This window comes from Arachis ipaensis, chromosome B4, assembly GCF_059453495.1.
Source record: "Arachis ipaensis isolate K30076 ecotype BB chromosome B4, ASM5945349v1, whole genome shotgun sequence".
Taxonomy (NCBI): domain Eukaryota; kingdom Viridiplantae; phylum Streptophyta; class Magnoliopsida; order Fabales; family Fabaceae; genus Arachis; species Arachis ipaensis.
In genome coordinates, this window is record NC_142439.1 from 116,563,476 (window position 1) to 116,577,434 (window position 13,959).

Sequence of the window (13,959 nt, forward strand, 5' to 3'; positions counted from 1 at the left end):
TCCTGTGATTTACTCTTAAAAGAACAAGACATATCTATAAATAATATTTAAATAGGTGAAAGAGACTATTTGTTAATTTTTTCAATTTTATTTTATCTTAAAAATCCTCTCTGAAGTAGAAGTTGCATCTTGTAGAAGAAAATCCCCACACGTGGAGACTTTAAACTATAGCGAGGACGTCCATGGCTATATGAATCCCATGATTTGGTGAACATGTATGGTGATGAGATGCCTACGGTAATAGTCCCCTCTTTCTCGCATATCCTGTTAAGTACTCTGTGTCTCTGTTTTAAATACTTATACATGTTTCTATCCAAATTGATAGTGCTTGGAGGTGGCATTTAGGCCAACATCGGAAATGGTTTTCATGGGGATTGAGTTGGCTATTTTTTTCTATATCTTTGGAACTGATTATGACCCCAAGTAGGTCACTTCTACTGATTTTGGAGATTTGGAATCAAACACTTATTTCATGAGATATAACTTGCGATTTTGTTATTAATAGAGAGATTCTTGTGCCTAACGAACATTGTTGTGGAAGCCAGGAAGCATTGATGACCCTTTGTTCGAAAAATTGGGTTGGAGATAACGTAAGTCATGAAGTAATTCATGTGATATACCTTTTTTACTTTGTTGAATTTGATTGATGACTGACAATTTCTGGCTTGTCAAATGTAGATTTTGAATTTGGTGGCATCAATGCTTATGAAACATGCAGCAGTTACAGTGAAAGGCAACAAATGGTTCCTCCCAACCACTTTTGCTGTAAGTTTCTAATGGCATAAATCATTTTACTTTTGATTATGGTCATTATTTATTTATTATCCCAAAATAGCTTGGGTTAAGCTTTGATTTCATATTACTCTTGTTATTGTTAATATCTTGTAGCAAATAGCACTCCAACAACGACATATTTCTGTTGGGACAATGGAATACATCAAAACAAACTTTATGGGCAAGGTTGAAGACCTCTCTAAGGTAATAGACTATCTTGATGAGTTATTTCAACTGTGGTAAAAAAATAATTAACTCTTTTTATCCTTGTAACTAATAAATGATTTAACCTAATGACACAGATATACATACCTAATAATGTTAAAGATCATTGGTTCCTAGTAGTTGTGGAAAAAAGTAGAGGGTTGATTACATATCTAGACTCTCTAAAGTGCTCAAAACAAAGGCTCGAGAGGATGAAGGCAATATATGATGTGGTGTGTTCAATGGACTTTTAACCTTCAAAAACATATCTCTGTTTTGATTGTGAAACCAATTCCATATCAAATTCATTTCTTTGATTTTCAGATTTCTTTCTTAGAGAATCTACTATTGGACGATTGGTTTTACCAATCAGATACTACTGAAAGGTCAATGGTTTCAAAGTTCAAATTTCAAGAACCAGAGGTGCCCCAACAAGATGCTCAATCGTAAGTATCATAAATCAATTACCTAACCCATGATATAATTTAGGATGATACATACTATGTAAGTTAAACGCTTAAATTTAATTCTTTGATGGAGGAGGAATTAATTTGTTGTAAAACATAATGAAACTCTTGTTTTTTAAGCAATGACTGTGGTGTGTGGGTTGCATAATGGCAGACACTCTGTCATCTATGGTGGCGTGGTGCCATACCGGTATGAACACATGTCCAATTTGCATTATATGCTACAATTTTTTCGTTTTTATAACATCTATCTCAATTTAATGATGGAGGTATACGGCTTCAATATTAGGTGGTCAACGAATACAGCAGAGTAAGGATGGCCATAGACTTGGTGTATGGACCTCACAATCCAAGGAGAGAAGACATTCAAAGACTTGCTATTAAAAATTGGAATAAGAAGATGCCAAAGAATGTTACTCAGTCTTAGGATGTAATCTTTCAAAGTCCATGTTAAAAACTCTATAATTTCTAAAATTTTGGAAATGTAATTATCCTTATTGCCTTGTGTTTTGTCACTGCTAACCCCTATAATGGAAAAATTTTTATGCCCAGAAGTGATGATGACATGATTAGTATATCTAAATCTAATTGGGTTCTTCATTCTAATCATTCTGGTCTCATAGGCATGAGTGGTTTGTCTTTCAAAATTACCTTTACACATAAGATGGTTCAAATAAAAACTAGTTCAAATACCTCCTATAAATACTTGATAGACTATTTAGATTAAGATGTACATTTGGATTGGTTTCTTTACTTTATTTTCATAAGTACTTTTTCATTACAAAAATGTCTTTGCAATTGGATTGGTTCGTTCAATATTTTTCAGCAAAAAATTTACTAGGAAAATCATGTTGCATTTGAATATACAACTTAAAAAAGGCATTGATGAAGATAATTCGATAGAGTTTACAAGTCATGAACTCATGGTATTATCTTATCGGAGTGGTTGATCTAAACAACTAAATAATAAAATAGAAACTTTGAAGCTTTCCTTACTCAACTACCAGAGAGTGTTACTGTTCACAAGAATCTCCAAATCAAATACTTGAACACAACCATCAGAATTCATTGAACCAATACTGTGAGTACTGAGTACAATACATTTAACAAAAATAAATTACAAAAGGACAAAATATATACACAATTCGCATAATAACAACACTGAATGGTTCAGTAAGGTAATGTAACGTCCCAGAAGCAAAATTAAGTTATTTTTTACTATTGTTTCAAGGTATTCCTAGCTTCCATGGCCTCTATAAACATATGAATAGTTATGTCAAAAATCATGAAGAATTATTTTGCAACGGTTAAAGCACAAAATACAAATAATTTTCACCTGTAAGAGCCATTGATGCCCAATATTTTGCAGAGTGGTTGGTTGGCCAGGTACTCCACCCTGTGGCGTTGGAAATAAGTTACTAAGAGTTGGATAAAATTGGACCCCTGAAAACGCTCCTATACCCGCCAGATTCGATTGAGAACCCATGAGCTTAGTACTAGATTCTGCAATACAGTTGCACCCATTATTCTCACACCTAGTGGCACCAAGAGGCTCTTTTGCTGCCTATCAAGCATGTCAAATAAATAAAAAACAATTCTTTACAACCTAATGTCACATTTCTTAATTTTTACATCTATAAATAGATGGAATTACACAACCAAAATTTTTAACCATGCTGGGAGAATAAATATGATTAACATACTAATATAAAAATAATTGATCAAATTTTTTTCAACAAATAAAATTTAGCAATCTTTGCATAAATAACCTCATCTGTGTCTGTACATCGAGAAGGGAGATGATCATGGCTCCGGTCACCTTCATCAACTAACTTTGGACAATGTCTCTTTGTATGACCCTTCACGAAGCAATTTGAACATGACGATCTTTTCCTAGTTTCATTCTTCTTGAGTTTGGGTGCACCTTTAGTCTTAGCGACACATGGATCACCAATAAATTCAGCAGCAGGATGTAATACATCAGTAACACCATTTTGCCTTTTAATGCTACACCTTTTCTCTAGATCTTTGGTCCATCTAGTAACTTCATTCATCATATCACCAAAAAGTGGAACTTCTTGAGCCGCAAGGAATGACATCCACATTGTGGCAACTAACATAGCACCATATCTCATTAAGAAACCTTTTTCAGCATCATTTGCAGTGCTTTCGACTGTTTGATCATTAGTATACTTCTTTGCATCTCGGATCCATCTTTTTAGAATTAGACTTTCTGACAATTCATCTACATCCTCTCGTCTCAGCACACACAACATATGACTACAAGGATACCCTTCATGATCCCAATGACAGCATTCAAACTCCAATTTCTTCTCATTGCGATCATATACAACTGTAAATGTTTTGACCCTCTTTTGAAAAGCACAAATCTTGTATACCATAGTTGTGGAAAGGGGCTGACTATGTATAATGTCTAAAGAAACCACTTCTTCAATTTGCTTCCTCACTAGTTTGAATATCTCTCTAGTGTAGATGTTTGTAGCACAAATCTCGAGAGACTGTAAGCCAGTTGTCAAAACAGGATCAAAATTGATTGTCTTGAATTGAGCAACCATCTCAGTGTTGTGGTAATCTCGTAAAGCCCGCTCAAGATTCTCCACCAACTCTAAAATGTTGTGTCTTGAATGAACAAATCTTTTTATGAAGTTGTTAATGCCTTCACATCGTGAAGTAGTTCTAAAACCAGCACAAAATTTATCCCGAAGAAACGCCCTGGCCCAACTTTCTTTGTTTTCATATTGTTTGTCAATTCATGACATGTCACTACCACCAAACTCTTCAACCAATTTTGACCATTCCTCCTCAAATTCATCAACATCCCACTTGGCATAAATGAACTTCTTAAATGATTCACATAAGCCTGGGTCCTTGATTTTCAAAGTAGCATTTTTCTGAAGATGTCATCCGCACAATCTATGGGTTATATTTGGAAAAATCTCATTAATCGCCTCTTTCATAGCCTCGTCTGCATCAGTCACAACAACTTTAGGATGCTTGTTCATCATGACCTCTAAAAAGTTAGCCAGTAGCCACTTGTACGTGGATGCCATTTCATTATCAAATATGAAAAACCTGAATATACACGTTTCTCTGTGATGGTTACTCCCAAAAAAGATTACCAATGGTTTCTTGTACTTATTCTTTTTGTATGTAGCATCAAACGTAAGGACGTCACCAAAATATTGATAATCAGCTCGACATATTCCATCGGCCCAAAATAAACTACCTAACCGATCCTCCGTAGTTGAACTATATCGTGTCATAGTCATCGGGTCAACGTTAGCCTTTCCAAATAGGTAGCTTATGGTGGCGTTGGCATCACCACCTAAAATACGTAAGCGTCGACTCCTGTCAAGGTGGTATCTAAGTCTTTCTTTGTAAAACCAGCTCTGGCATACCCACCAGCTTGTCCAGCCATAAACCCCATATATTGAGATGTTGGCACACCATACATATGCATGATGTCAGCTTATGCCTTGTTTGTATCAGTTAACTGCCGATGGTTCTGAATTAAGTGAACCATGCATTGTGGAACTAAGTCATGGTTATGTTCATCGAACAAATTCTTAACCCTCCAAACAATTGCACTTTTATCAAAGTATAAACACAATTTAGCTTGACAATTAGTTCGTGTCTCAGTCCTTTGTTCCCTTTTTCGTGAAATATTGTCATAGTATTTCTTCTTTCTCAATCCGATCCTATTACAAAAGAATCTTCACCTTGAGTAACAACCATCTTTGGTTTTTACAAAATCTCCTTTTCAAAGTCCAAAGCCAACACATTTGGCATATCTCACATACACATCATATGCTACCTTAGATGTTGGAAATGTACGATTGATAATATTTTCGGCGGTAAAAATTTCACACTGTTTGCAACCACCACATTTACATTTTTCTGTTTCCATCTCTTGGTTCAAGCTACAATCATCGTCATTAGCTGAACCCACTTCTGTCGTTTCCATCTCCATCTAAAAGTTACATAAATAAAGTATATCAATGTGTAATTTAATATCAACGTAAATATTGCATATAATAACATTATTCATTTCACTAAATTAAAACCTAGCCTAATAAATTAGAAGGGACGGTTACTCTTTTTTAGAATAATGATAAAAAATATATATATAAATTGTAATTATATTGTAATAAGTTATATTATGATAAAATAAAATAATGTGGTAAAAAAATATTAATCTACATTATTACAAAGGTTATTATTGAATATGCACAACTTTAAAGCAGGTAAAGATTTTATAAATTTTTGGAATGCTATTTGTTGCCATTTTCAAAAGCCATGAAACACTATCCTTAAAATCCTATTGTGGCAAAGAATTTGTCAATAAATTTTATTAATTTAAAGAATTTATTCATGATGTTTTATTATTGCTCACTTCTAATATGAAAGAGTACACTCTAGAGTACATGAAAATAAAATTTATTCCTTGTGTATTTGGCTAAAATTAGGCTCAATGTCAATCGAATAATCACACAAATCATGAACAAGCCAACAGTTTGCAAATTAAAGTTTATATTCATATTTAACAAGCAACATAAATTGTTATTATCAATTTAAAAGAATAACCTAGCAATTAGTAATTATAAGTTATAAATTACCAATTATCAACCAAACCAAGAACACAACAACAGTTAAAATAGAAAAAAAATTAAAAATAGAGAGATCCATTACTTCATTTTTGTTGGAAGGGAGTGAATAAAGGAGTTGAATGCTAGGTGTTCGTGGATGCTTACCTGATGAAAGATGCAGCAACAGCTATTGAGGAGAACTATGTCGTTGAGGGCAAACTGCTACTGGTGACGAGATTTAAACAGTCGTTATACCGCCTGCAAGAGAGGACATAGGAGATTTAGTGGTGGAAGGGACATGGATTAGTGAAACACTGAGCTTTTTCAAAATACCACTGGACTTACCTCTTGTTGCAGAAACACGACTTTCATTACTTCTTCTGAAAAATGATTACAAGAAATCCCAACAAATTTTTATTCTCTTCTTCTGAAATCCTTAACCCTTGATAGCTTAGAGAAGGAAAAGAGGTGGGATTGAGGGATTGATGGCTCAGAGAAGGAAGAGAGGTGGGACTGAGGGATTGATGGCTCAGAAAAGGGAGGGCGGGATTAAGGGTTTTGAAAATTACTGGCAAGAGAAAGGACGGGAATGAGGTATACTAGCTCATAATTAATAAAAAATAAAATAAAATTTAATTGTTATTATAAACCGGTTTATTTTTATATTGGTCTAACCAAATTCATTCAACATGTTAAACCAAAAAAAAAAAATATGCTGCACCAACTTTAATTTTTTGGTCTATCAAAAAGGACACATGTCCATCAAATCTTCAATCTGAAATTATATCCAACAGTCCAATTTTGAGATTCAGTAGAAGTCATTTTTCATGACTTTATTGGAGTGTCCGCCTTATGTTAACTATATATAGAAGCGCGCCATGCGTGGATCAAAATGAGTATGATTTTTTTATAAAAAATAATTTATTAAATGATACTTTAAAAAATAATATAAAGTTCGTTATAGTACTTAAGTTATTGTAGATTGTTTTAATCATTAATTATTTTAATTAAAATTACATAATTTCCTAATTGAATTAGTAGATTGACATATTTTATTTTAAAATAATTTATTTTTAAATAAATGTTTATAAGTTCTTTTAAAATTTATAAAATTAAATAATATACTAAAGGGTAAAGTACTAGATTAGTCCCCTACATCTAGGCGTAATCCTGTTTTGGTCCTTAAGATTTAAAGTGTCCTATTTGAATTCAAAAACGCTTTATTTAGCTTTGTTGTAGTCTCACCGTGAGGTCAAAATTAAATAATTACGAAATGTCCTACATGACAACAGTACAAGAATAAGGTCAATAATCTAAAGAGCAAGTACAAATTCTAGAGGCACAAAATCAACCGTGGATGCATCAATACATTTATTTATTATTTTTCTTACAATTTGAATGAAACATTTTCTATAGAACTAAAAAGAATGATAAATACATGTATTGATGCATCCATGGTTGATTTTATGTCTTTGGAGTTTGTACTTGTTCTCCAGATTATCGACCTTGTTCTTGTACTGTTGTCATGTAGGACATTTTGTTAATTATTTAACTTTGATATCACGGTGAGACCACATTGAAGCTAAATAAAACTTTTTTGGATTCAAATAGGACACTTTAAACTTTAAGGACCAAAACAAAATTATGCCCAAACGTAGGAGACCAATTTAATACTTTATCCCACACTAAATTTTACACTAAACAGGCAAAATTTTAGATACAATTATATGTCTTCAATCCAAAGCAAATATATTCGGTTAATAATTACCACTAGTAAGAAATAGAGAAGACAATAAATATCAACTAAATATTCTCAAAACTTCTAAAAAAATAAAACATGGTTTAGCCTAGCTTTTAACTCTGCTTATTGCAAATAATTAGATGGCTAAAGGGAAAATTTTAGGATAGAGACTAAATCTTGTTAATTTATGTTTTTAAATAAATCAGTTATGATGTGAGAATTCATTTTTATTTTTTATTTTCTGTTTAATTAACAAGTCCGTCCTCTTGAATTATTTGCCTTCCATAACCCTTATTAGTAATTTTATATTAGTGAATGAGAGGTTATTGATCTTGTTATTAAGATGATGTGATACACTTCAAGAAAAATACTGATTATCATTGGATTTACTGTCAGATTTAGTGTCGTACATTAGCGTCGGCTAAACTGACAAATTTATCGACGGTTTTGATGAAGAATTCGTTTTGTCAAATCTTTACCGGTGGATTCTCGATTCTGACGGTAAATTCGCCGGTAATACTTGGTGGAAAAATGGGAAAAAGAAGCACGAAATGTAGTGTGAGATTTACCGTCGGAACAATCCGTTGGTAAACTCATTTTAGTGAAATGTTGCATTTTAGTCACCCGCAACAAGTTACCGTCGAATTTATCCGCTGATAAATCCGACATTAATGAGCCCTAGAATTCAAAGTGCGAACCCCTTTCCCCCTTCAATTCGAAACTACTCTCTCTCTAACATCTCTTCTCCCTTTCTCTCTCTAACCGCTTTTGAACCCCGCCGAGCCGTCAACCCCACCGCCGCCGCCGACGATGACGCCTCCCTCCTCTCCTTACACCTCCCATTTGCCACGACGTCTCCATTTGTAGCTGCCGTTGCAAACCCTAGCCTTCGTTGCAGCCGCCGCTCTTCTCACCGCCGATGAGCACCATTCTTTGCGTCGGTACCTTCTTCCCCTCGTCTAGCACACTTTGTCTGCCGCCAGGTTCGTCGTTGTCCGCCAAGTCCAAGTTAGAATTTGATTTAGCATTTTTTATAACATTTTTTATTATTGTTATTTCCTTTTGACATTGGTTCATATGGTAGTATACATTTATACATATATTGTGGATTTTTTAAGAGAATTTTATGAATTTGCCAATTCTTGTTGCAATAGATTTATACCAAAGGTTATATAGATGGATTTAGTTTATTTACCATGTGGTTGAAGATTTGTTTTATGCTGTATATATTAACAAGGATACATGTTACTTCTCATTAAAAATCTTTGCAAGCTTCTCTTCAGTTAATATGTAAATTTTATGTTTTTATGTAATTTTTTTATTTCACTTGTAGTAACTTAGTGATGTTAATGTTAAGTTTTTTCCTGGAAACTACCATGATTTGTTCTAATAAAAATTTGTGACATTCTAGATTGTCTATGAATTCGTGACATTACATATTATTTCATGGTATCGTAAATTATCATTATTATTTTTTTTTTTGAGTTGTGTTATATGGATACTTAGAGTGTGAATTACTCTAGATTCATATTTTACTTATTGATAGATATACGATTTACGTAGTATTTAGATTTTATACAATATTTAGATTTTATTGATATGATACTCTAACAAGGTGACAATTTCACTTTAGCATGTGTGAATAAAGATGTTTTGTTGAATTTAATTCTTGTGAAATTAATTGAGTGTTGACTGATGATGTGGATTGAGATTGGTTGAATTTATGGGAACCGTAAAGGTGGATATATGTCCAATTTAAGGAGAGGTTATGTCCAATTTTTTCAGAAAATTTTGTTGAACAATTCGTATACTATATATGCTTATTAGTGTTAATGGTATTTATGTTGATTAGTGTTAATAATATATTCTCTTTATAGACATGATGACGAGCGGTAACAAAGGTAGATCGAGTGGGTCTCGTAGTCGTGGTAAAGGAAAGTATTCCACCGAATCTCCAGGGACTGTTTAATCATCGCCCTCTACCGCGACTACCCCGTCGACCCCTTTGACGTCACAGGCGGGTCCAGCAGATCAACAGTTCATCAAGGTCCCAAACCCGAACTACGTGTCTCCTTCTGCTATGCCCCTCCCTGCAAATCCAGTGACAGATCAGATATCGTAGTGGGTGATTCCTCCAGTGCTCCCAGCAGGATGCCCCACTACCACTGCCCGTCATTCAGCTGATGATTTGGCCTGATGGCATGCAGGCGTTAGTACATACAATTTTTTAATCTTAAGTTTGTTAATCTTAAGTTTATGTGTTTATATGTTTATTAATGTTAGATTTTTTTCTCTGATAGGTTTGTACTAAACAATAATGCTTGTACATAGGAGATCTCTGAGGTCATTAAGTTAATGTACGACCACCTGTGACCGGGCTACACAAAGATCCTAACTGAGACTAGAGAGCAATGGTTTAGAAGTGGACGGTAAGAACCCAATAATGTTGAATTAATTAATTGTATTTGAACTGTATTTATTCCGACTAACTAATGTTGTTGAATCACTTTGTGCAGTTGAAATTCATATGGGATGTGGAACATAATCTCATGATCAGGAAGATCTACAACCACCAGGCAGCTAAACGACTTTAGCAGATGATGAACAATGTTCGTCAGAGGCACGACCACCTAACAACCTGAATCTGTCCATCCAAGAAGAAACTGGAGACCCATTTTAGAAATGATGAGAGGTACAAGTGTTGCCATCTGACGAACATCGCTAACAGGGCTTCGTCCAGGTCGACGAAGTATACGGGTGGATCGGTGACCTTCATGAAGACGAATAGCAGATTGGTAAGTAGTTTGGTAACGTTTAATTTTTTAGTAGTTACTTGAATTAGTTGTTTAATTTGTTGACTTATTTTATTGGTTGATATAATTTATAGTCTAAGTCGTTGGATCGTGAGGCGACACTGGTAGAGACCTTCAAGTATATACATATTTTGATGGCCAACAAGGAGAGATTTGCTGACGAGTGGTCTGCGGCCATTATGTAAGTTTAAACTAATCCTAACTTTCAAATTTATTTGGTTTAAAGTCAATTAACTGTTATCCTAATCACAACGTGTGTGACACAGGAGGATTACACACAGAGATTAGAGGCCGCGACCCAGCAATCTCAGCCGCCTATTGGGAACAACGAAGCCGGCTCTGAGACCTCAGTGGTAGATTCTGATAGGGTTTGGCGCGAGACCGCCTCTGAACCCCACAAGAAACCTCGCTTCGGGTTGGGGTCATTCTTCGCCAGTGGCCTCCACTCCTCTGCATTGGCGGCTTCCTCTGCCTCTGCCTCTGCCACCAGCCCTGCCGATCCCTAGAAAGTTACCGGCTTGAGGAAGGAGATGCAAAAGCTGACATAGGAGCTTTACCAACTAGAGGAGTAGTCTGAGCAGAGGTACAACAACCTTCTTGCACGCGTGGAAAGAGAGTTTCCATCAGCTCAAACCTAACAGAGAAGCTAGATCGTTTGCAAGAGCAGATGAAGGTGTACAACCAGCAGATACATGATGGAGCTAGTGACGCTAGGCGGCAGCGCTGCTGGTTCTAACGACAACACTGATAGTGGGCCACTGACGTCAGCAACTACTCTGTCGCCTTAGCAGGGGACCCCGATGATGAAGACGATTACCGGGATCTGTCGGGTTTAGAAATTTATTTTTTTGTTTGTCTACTTCGTTATATTCTACTTCTGTGACATTTTATTATATTCAGACCATTTATTTTTAATAAAATAATTTGTTCATTTCTGATAATTTTAGATTTTTGCTAACAATTTTTTTAACAAGAGTTTTAATTTGACTACTATTGTGTCTTAACTGTGCCAAAGAAAAACTACCGTAGGATTTACCAGCGGATAAATTTGACTGTAACTTGGTGCCTAAACACGTGAAATGGCACCAAAGTTACCGTCGGATTAATCCGACGGTAATCATCAACTCACTCTCAACAAATTCATTGAAAAAACCGACGTAAAATCCGCCAGTGATTAGTGTCAGACGAAAATAATCTGCCGATAAACTGTTTTCGGTGACATTTATACCGTCAACTCTAGAATGATGATAAATTCGACGGTAAACTGTAATAGCCCGGACCACCCGCTAGCACGATATTATCCGCTTTGGCACACAAGACCTCACGGTTTTGCCTTTGACGATAGGGATGATAGCCGAAGCCCCCCACACTCACTCGTCAAAACGCATCATGCTAGGGAGAGGTATTCACACCCTTATAAGGCATGCTTCGTTCCCTCTCCAACCGATGTGGGACCTTACAATCCACCCCCCTAAGGGAGCCAAGCGCCCTCGCTGGCACATCGATCCGGGCTCTGGCTCTGATACCATCTGTAACAGTCCAGATCACCCGCTAGCACGATATTGTCCGCTTTGGTACACAAGACCTCACGGTTTTGCCTTTGACGATAGGGATGATAGCCGAAGCCCCCCACACTCACTCGTCAAAACGCGTCATGCTAGGGAGAGGTATCCACACTCTTATAAGGCATGCTTCGTTCCCCTCCCCAACCGATATGGGACCTTACATAAATTGATTACCGACGAATTTATTTGATGAATCCAATAATAAATCTGATGGTACTCAACATTTTTTTTTAGTGATAAGAATATAGAATATTATGTGTAAAATTTGAAAGCTTTTTTTCACCCAAATTAAATAAAATAGAAAAAGAGATTGTTTACTACTAGATGGACTTAGCTTAAACCATTTTTTGTTACAAGTTTATCCCTTTTTTAACATGGTGCAGGATACAAGATTTTAAGACTTTCACTGATGAGTTTGGAAAACTCTAATTTAAATTGATGATGATCAAACATTATTAAAATAATTAATTAAAATTATTAATTTGATTTCAATTCATATATGTTAATTAAAATAATTTTGCTGTGCAGGTTCTTGCTATTGGGCCGAAAAGAAAAGAAAAATTACAAGCCCAATGAATTTACAAACATTCAGCCTTGGTTAAAATGTTTAAGTGACTTGGCTGAAACAACATCTTGTTATTGGGCCAGAATCTTGTAACATTGTTAGCCCAATTCAAATTTTGGTTGGAAACCAACTAGCTTGGTCCGAAATAAAGAAAGGAGAGAAAGTAAATGTTTTGCTTCATGCTTCCAACGGATCTCACTTTCAAGTTGTGATGGATTTCAAATTCAATTAACTTGAAATAACTTGTATTGGAAACATGAGAGAGAATATGCAATTGATTTGATGGCCTCATTAATGTTACACGCCACTAAGAAAGAAAGGGGAGTAGGAATTAATTCATTTTGATTTAATTTGTTCAAATCCATTACATGCTTTTCTTTCTATTCTCTCTTCTCTCTCATCTCTCTTCTTCACTTGGTCACTTCTCAAGAAAATATGGAAGCTATGGCAAGCTACCGTAGAGAAGAAGAAGCAAGTAACAAGACCATTGTAATGATGGCAAGAAAAAGAAAACAAAAAGTATGTTGTGTCTGAGATCTTCACCAAAAAGGGGTAAGATTTGGTGAAGTAAGCTCATGCTCTCCATACCAAAAATGGAAGAAGATGATCTCGGTTAGAGGAAGAAGATCTCAGAGGCATGGCTCATCTCTGCTTTGTGTTCACTCGTCACAAAAGGTAGCTAAGGAGGCTACGTGAAGGAGGAAGCAAAAGTGGAACAAGAAGAGCTGTCATGCATCAAGAAACATCAAGGGCTAGGAATCCTTTTTGGAGTGCAAGTCAAGATGGATGGCTCAGATTGGTGAAGCTTGGTGTAAAGGGAAGACACAGAGGTAATTGCATGTTGGGTTTTACATTCAGTTTCCTCTCCTCTCTCTCTGGCCGAACCGATTCTGGTTTGAAGAAGAAGAAGTTTAGCTTGGTTCAACAGTTTCAACCGTGAAGGCTTCCCCTTCTATAAATAAGGGAGAATAGTCAGGGATTGAAGCAAGGAGTGAGAGTGCAAGGCACAGAGTTCTCATAGCTACCTAAGCTAACAGAAGTTCTTCTCCTTCAAAGTTTTCTATTTTGTAATTTTCTGTTTAATTTTGTCTGTCTTGAGTCTCATGAAAAAAGGCAAATAGTGAGGTTTGTATGAAAAAGTCATAGAGCGAAAAAAGGCAGAGAGTGAAAAATTAAAAGAAAAAGCCATAGATGTCCTTAGAGGTCCTTTGTACATCTGTGTT

The 13,959-nt window shown here is 35.5% G+C and overlaps 2 protein-coding genes across 2 annotated transcripts; one reads left to right on the plus strand and one right to left on the minus strand.

The window, feature by feature from the left end:
- The first annotated feature begins 213 nt into the window (after positions 1–213).
- On the plus strand, positions 214–1,829 carry LOC107639690 (uncharacterized). The gene is made up of 8 exons (XM_021121433.2): positions 214–237; positions 326–423; positions 506–590; positions 679–765; positions 889–978; positions 1,077–1,211; positions 1,303–1,424; positions 1,715–1,829. The coding sequence occupies exons 1-8, from the start codon at positions 214–216 to the stop codon at positions 1,827–1,829; spliced, it is 756 nt and encodes a 251-aa protein (XP_020977092.1).
- Positions 1,830–2,663: 834 nt separating this feature from the next.
- On the minus strand, positions 2,664–5,373 carry LOC107636924 (uncharacterized). Its single transcript, XM_088483654.1, has 3 exons — positions 5,281–5,373; positions 2,782–3,009; positions 2,664–2,696 (listed from the first exon to the last, which is right to left on the minus strand). Exons 1-3 carry the CDS (start codon positions 5,371–5,373, stop codon positions 2,664–2,666), a joined length of 354 nt encoding a protein of 117 aa, XP_088339780.1.
- Positions 5,374–13,959: the final 8,586 nt, after the last annotated feature.